Source organism: Monodelphis domestica, chromosome 3 (assembly GCF_027887165.1).
Source record: "Monodelphis domestica isolate mMonDom1 chromosome 3, mMonDom1.pri, whole genome shotgun sequence".
Lineage (NCBI taxonomy): Eukaryota > Metazoa > Chordata > Mammalia > Didelphimorphia > Didelphidae > Monodelphis > Monodelphis domestica.
In genome coordinates this window covers 46,189,244-46,195,840 of record NC_077229.1, presented here as the reverse complement: position 1 = coordinate 46,195,840, position 6,597 = coordinate 46,189,244, and the positions used below count along the sequence as shown (strand labels likewise).

Sequence of the window (6,597 nt, the reverse complement as noted above, 5' to 3'; positions counted from 1 at the left end):
GCATACCTTGAGGGCTATGGAAATTGGAATGACGATTGCATCACAGAATAAGCCCTTCACATCTGCCCAATCAAATTTGCTGTTGAATCCTGGTACCAGGCGGCTCCCCTCCCATTCATGGCAGGGGGCCCAAAGAGGACAAACAGAATGTGCCCAGGGGAGACACGGGGGAAGAGCAGGCTGCGTTCTGTTTGGATGCTCCGGCCCTAGCTGGGCGGTTTGTGGTTCTGCTCTACAGCACATGTGGTCGGTCCAGGCCCTCGTGGTACAGATTCATCTCTGGCAGTTCCTGTTTGGAGGAAGAGTGCGGCCCTCTGCATCCTTGTTAACGGCCATCCATGGTGGCTGGCTCCCTTCTGAGGAGATAAGCCTGTTCTGGACGGCGCCCCTGCAAACAAAGAGGCCTGAGCCATCCTCAGGTGGCCTCAATCGATGCTGATGACTTACTTGAGCAGTCATGAGTAACTCAGAGAGAATGAACACTGGGCCGCACGGACTCCTCTGGGAATGAGGCTCGTCTCATGTCTTAGGGAGGAAGTCATCGACATAAGGTGCTTCCTGTGTGCCAGCCCTCCACCCCATCCCCCCACATTCCCAGCCCCCCCCTCCCCCCAAGATCAGCTCTCAGAGACCGCTGTCTCTCCTGGAAAAATCACCTGGAGGGACCAGGGACAGAGCAAAGAGCCATTTGTAGTTTCCGGCTTTCTTCCTTTAATTTTCATGTTTCCTCTTTAACTCATTTCCCCAGTCTATTTACTTTGTTGACTAGTAGGATCCTGGTCTTCCCGCCATCTTGAATTTTGTGCTTTACAGAAATGTCCTCACAATGCTAAGGGTCAGTGGGGGTGAGGGGTGGGGAGGGTGTTCAGTGGAAGGAGAATACAGGCTTGGCAGTGTCTCTTGGGGAAAAGACAAAGTCATGGGTATCCCTGCCATTCCTCCCACTCTGGTGGCCTCTTCAGGTGTCCTCATCGGGAATGGGCAAGCCAAGAATCTCAGTAGCGAATATTTCAGCAGTGATTTCTTCTGGGAGCACCTCCTCCAGGCAAATGTCAGGGCCTGGATGAACAAGACAAGACCAAACAGCCCCAAATGGTCAGCTCTCTGACTCAGGAGGGTTTGTGGGGTAAAAGAACAACAGAGAAGGGCCACCAAAGCAATAATAAGAGCACTAAAAGGGGCTCCGTTTTAGAAGTGGGTTAATGTTCCATTTAATCTAGCGACGGTTCTTGACCAGCTTTCTGCAGACTGCATTGAACAGTCTTAGATAGAGGGCAAGGGTAATTCTGGCTCAGGTTACTGAGGAAGAAAAGCACATGAAGAGCACATGGGGCATTAGCAATAATAATAACTGATGCATTTGGAGCACCGTACTAGGTTGCAAAGCACTTTCCGCATGCAAGGAAGTAGATAGCACAAATATTCTTCTTCCCATTTTATAGTTGGAATAAATGAGGTTCAGAGACACTACTAGGATGTTTCTGAGCCAGGCCCCCGTGAATCTCAGTCTCTGCACTGGAAGGAACGTCACAGGCAACCAGTCCAACTGCCTCGGCCTGAAAAGAAATTCCCTCCAAATCATCCTAGACAAGAGGTCTTCCAGGTGCCAGTCAGAGACCTCCAGGGGAAGAGGAAATGCTGCATCCTAGCATTTCTCGTTAGTAGGAAGCTTCTTTTCTTTTTTTAAACCCTCACCTTTCATCTTGGAATCAATACTCTATATTGGTTCTAAGTAGAAGAGTGGTAAGGGCTAGGCAATGGGGGTCAAGTGACTTGCTCAGGGTCACACAGCTGGGAAGTGTCTGAGGCCAGATTTGAACCCAGGACTTCCCATCTCTGGGCCTGGTTCTCAATCCACTGAGCTACCCAGCTGCTCCCAGGAAGTTTCTTTTAACATCATGTCTGAACCTTCTTCCCAGCTTTCAGCCATCGTTCCACATTCTGTCCTCCCTGAGCAAGCCAAACAAATCTGATCCCTCCACATGAAGCCTTTTCACCTACCTGAAGACAGTTATCACCTTCCTCCAAGCTTTCTCAGCAAGCCGAACCCTCCTCATTCTTTCAGCCAATTCTCGCGAGGCTTGCTCTCCCCTCACCTGCCTGGTTGTCCGCCTTTGGGAGGGTTCCAGCACGTTTGAGTCTTTCCAAATATGTTCTATGTGCTGGTTGTCTGATAGAGCCCCTTAAGACGGGCAAAGCCCTCTCTGCGCCTTCTCTCACCCACACCCTGAGAAGATGGAGCCACAGCTGCTCCCAAGGTACCTGAAGGTCAAGTGGCTCCATGCAGGACAACCGCCTCCAAGGGCAGCCCTCGTCCCTGCTCCACACAGCCACTCATAGCTGTCCACGGCTAGAACACGTAAGTTCAGACCTGCTAGTCTAGAGCCCTCTTGTTGGTTGGTGTCCTTCCTCCTCCAAGAAGACCGTGATGGCACCACCATGCCAGGATCAGTGGTCCTCCTCTGGCTGCTCAGATCAATGTGGGCTTCAAAGGCTCCAGACACAAATAGTCCTTAGGAACATCGGGGATGGAGGCGTTTCCACATTTCACAAAGAATAAAAGGACTTTGGGGGGCGTCTTCTGTCTCGCCAGAAAGTTGCATTCAAATGAGGCAGAGTTGTACAAAGTCATCAGTCTCACTCCAGAGTCATCAAAGTCCAGTGACAAGACAACGGTGGCTCAGAATGTAGCGGATGGCCTTGGCGTCCTCCACGTCTGACCACAGCACCCGCTTCAGCTGCCCTCATGGCCACTGGGACAAACTGTTCTCATCTGCCCATCTTGCCAGGGGAAGTCTTTGCATGCTTAGGATAGATGCCCCCCTCCCAACTCACCAATGAGTTTGAGGCCTGCTGGTTACCCTCAACCTGGTTTAGCCCATCTGCTAGGACAGGTTTTTTTGTTTGTTTTTTTTGCTAGGCCAGTTTTACTAGGGTAGAGCCCCCATGCATGCTACAGCTTCTGGGAGCCACAGGGGAGAGCTGGGTCTCACTCAATTCTCAGGCTAGCCTCAACTGGTCTGGATTTAGGAACTTTGTTAATATGGATTTCTTTCTCTCTGATGGCTACACAGGGCAAGAGGGCATCCATGGACGCCATAGGTCTTGGGCACCTTAGGGGATTCCAGGGAGATACTGACAGAATGGCAAGTTGTCCACAAGCTTTCCAGGCACTGGGTGTCCTTTCTAGGGAAGAGTGGAAGAAAGAAAGGGTCCAGAAAGTCCCACTGTTGCTTCCTTATAAGCTTCAGATTCTTCTCTTTCCCTTCCTTCTCTCTCTCTCTGTCTCTCTCTCTCTGTCTCTCTGTCTCTCTCTCTGTCTCTGTCTCTGTCTCTCTCTCTCTTTCTTTCTCTCTCTGATTCTGATTCTGTCTCTCTCTGTCTCTCTGCCTCTCCATCTCTCTGTCTCTGTCTCTCTCCTAATATCCAATCAATTGTCAAGTCCTATAAAACATTCCCTTTCTGTCCTGCCATCAGCGCTGCAATAGTCTGCTGCTGGGTCAGCCTGCCTCAATTCCCTATCCATTCTCCACTCAGCTGTCTAAAGTATTTTCCTAAGGCACAAGATGACCATGTCATTCCCCTCATTAGTGATGGCCCCTATAAATTTAAGGCCCAAATAGAAAACCCTCCAGGTGATGAGCTTTTAAGGCCCTTCACAGCCCAGCCTCTTCCTACCTTTCCAGGCTTCTTATCCATTATTCATCTACACATTCTCTGTGGTCCACTGTCTCTGGCTACCTGGCTATCTCTTAAACAAGACGTGCCATCTCCCAAGTCCATGGATTTCCTTTCCTCTCCCCTCCTCTCCTCATTCCTCTTCTTCCCTCCTTTGCTCTCCTCTCTTCCCACTTACCCCCTCTCCTCCCTTTCCCTCTCCTCTCCTTTCCTTTTTTTGAGACTAGGTCTCTTCCCTATCTCAACCAAGCTAAAAGTTCAGTGGCCCTCAGAGGCAGGTCAAATACACTCAGCACAGAAGCTTTAACCAGATTCATTTTTTCGACCTAGCTAGTCTGCCCCTCCTTGGGCGCCCTTGCAGCCCTCTGCCCCTATGGATGCACCATATTGGTATCAGAATTAGTGTGGCCTCTTGACCCACTCTAATCCAACTACAGCTCAGAATTCTTGAACTCAAGCCAGCCATCAGTATCAGGCTCCCCAGCAGCAGGGACTCCAGGAGTGCGCCACAATTCTGGGCATTTTCAAAGACCTCTCTGCCCCCATGTCTGGAATTCTCTCCTCTGCCTCCTACCTTCCTTGGCTTCCTTTAAGTCTCAGAGAGAATGCCACCTTCTGTAAGAAGCACTTCTTGGTCCTCTTGAATGCCTATGTTTCCCCTCTGAGATGATTCGCATTTATCTCATCTATATCTCGTCTGTCCATAATGGCTTGCACATTTCTCTCCCATTAGACTGAGCTCCTTGAGGGTAAGGACCTTTGCTGGAATCCTCAGGACTCATCATAATGCCTTGCACATACTAGGTCCCTCAAGGAGCTTACATTCTTCTAAGAGAGTGATATAACATGTCCACAGATATATAAGGCGAGGAATGATGGGGGAAAACAATTCCTCATCCTTCTTGGCCTCTCTGCCATTTTTGACCCACGGATCTCGCTTTCCTCTTGGACGCTCCCTCCTCCCTTAGCATCCATCATGCTGCCCTCTTTGGGTCCTCCTTTCCTGGCCATCTGCCTCTCCTTGATCTTCTCTCTTGGATCATCATCTTTCCATTCCCAGACCCTTAAAGATGGGCGCTCTTCAAGAGCCTGTCCTGGATCTTCTTGGTCTTCCTCTCCTGTCCTTCATCTTGGGGATTCCATCAATTTCCATGGGTTAAGTGATCACTTCCACGAAGAATGTATGTACACGTTCAGGCCCAGTCTCTCATCAGAACTTTAGACCCTCCTCCCCAAAGGCCTAATGGACATTTCTACCTGAACAGCCCCAAAGCGTACAAAACGGAGCTCATTTCCCTCCCTGAGTCTCCCCCTCCTTCCAAAAGTTCCCAGTTTAAGACCTTCTCAACCTGCCTAAATGACTTCAAAAGCCTTTTCTAATTGGTCTCCCTGCTTTCTTTTTCACTTTTATTTTTAGATTTCGTTTTTATGGTCATGCAAAACACTTCCATATTGGTTGCTGTTGTAAGAGCCCATTCATACGTAACCAAAACCCCCTAAATAAAACCTTAAATACACAGATGTGAAAGATAGTCTGCTTTGCGCCATAGCCATCTGACTCCAATAGTTCTTTCTCTGGAATAGTCTTTCTTTTTTGATCCATCCTCTACAGTTTCCACAATAATCTTCCTATAGTATGAGTCTGACTATGTCATTCCCTCACTCAGTAATCTTCAATGGTGGAGGGTAGCTAGGTAGCTCAGTGGATAGAGAACCAGGCCCTGGAGACAAAAGGTCCTCAGTTCAAAGGTAGCCTCGGATACTTTTTAGCTGTGTGACCCTGGGCAAGTCACTTAACCTCCATTGTCTAGCCCTCATCACTCTTCTGCCTTAGAACCAATACACAGTATTGATTCTGAGATAGAAGTAGGTGGTTCAAAATTAAAAAAAAATAATAATAATCAGTGGCAATGATTTCTTTATTGCCTCCATAATAAAATAAAGTGTGTCCCCAAATTCTTACTGCAGTAAAAGACTTCTGGGAGGCCCTTCCCAAACTCTTCACCCTAAGCCTCCAGCCCCTCGTGTTACATTCCACCAGCTCTGTGTTCCAGATGATCTGACTGCTGTCTCTCATCTCTTCCTGGGAACCTTCGCTTCCTGCTAGGCTCCTCTGGAAAGTCTTTCCTGACCGTCCTCCCTCGCCCCATGGCTAATACTCTCCCTTCGAATGATCATTTATGGACTTATTGAGGTTCCCCTAAGGATGTAAGCTCTCTGAGGCCAGCGACTGCTTCGTTTTTATCTTTGTAGCCCTGGTTCATGGCATCAGGCCAGCTACTGCACTGGGTACAGTAGATACCTCATAAGTGTTTCTCGAGGTGCCCTGCTCTGGGTTTGAATTCTGACTTCAAATCCTAAACCCCTGAATGAATATGGGAATAATGATACTTGTATTATCTACCCTCACAAGGCTGTGTTGTGAGGAAATACTTTTGTTCACCTTAAAGTACTACATACACATGAGTTTGTTTTTATTAAGTGGGGAAAAAGATGGAAAAACAAATAAGGCAACATGGGGCAGCCAGGTGGCTCGGTGGATACAGTGTGAGGCCTGGGTTCAAATCTGGTCTCAGATACGTCCTGACTGTGTGACCCTGGGCAAGTCACTAAACCCAGTTGTCTAGTCTTTACAGCTCCTCTGTCTTGGAACCAATACACCGTATTGATTCTAAGACTGAAAGTAAGGCTTAAAAATAAAAAGAAAGAAATGCAGGCCTTCACTGGGCAGGGCATTCGTGCCCCTCCTGCTCCATGGCTGGGGAAAGTGGACGGTCACACCATACCTTTGTAACTTAGGGTTGCAGGTTCCGATTTCCAGCCCTCTGGGTTCAGGCCAAACAGGGTGCTAAAGCAGTCCGACAGCTCTTCCTCGGTCATATGCTCCCCTGTGTCCCGGCCGGTAAAAAGAGAACTAGT

General features: G+C 48.7%; 1 protein-coding gene across 1 annotated transcript in view; it reads right to left on the bottom strand.

Annotated features, from left to right (window-relative positions):
- Positions 1-687: 687 nt before the first annotated feature.
- Positions 688-6,597, bottom strand: part of CFAP251 (cilia and flagella associated protein 251) — a 108,336-nt gene continuing 102,426 nt past the window's right edge. The window contains 2 exon segments of the mRNA XM_007489874.3: positions 688-1,059; positions 6,465-6,566. Coding sequence (XP_007489936.2) covers positions 959-1,059; positions 6,465-6,566 — 203 coding nt within the window. The 3' untranslated portion in view covers positions 688-958.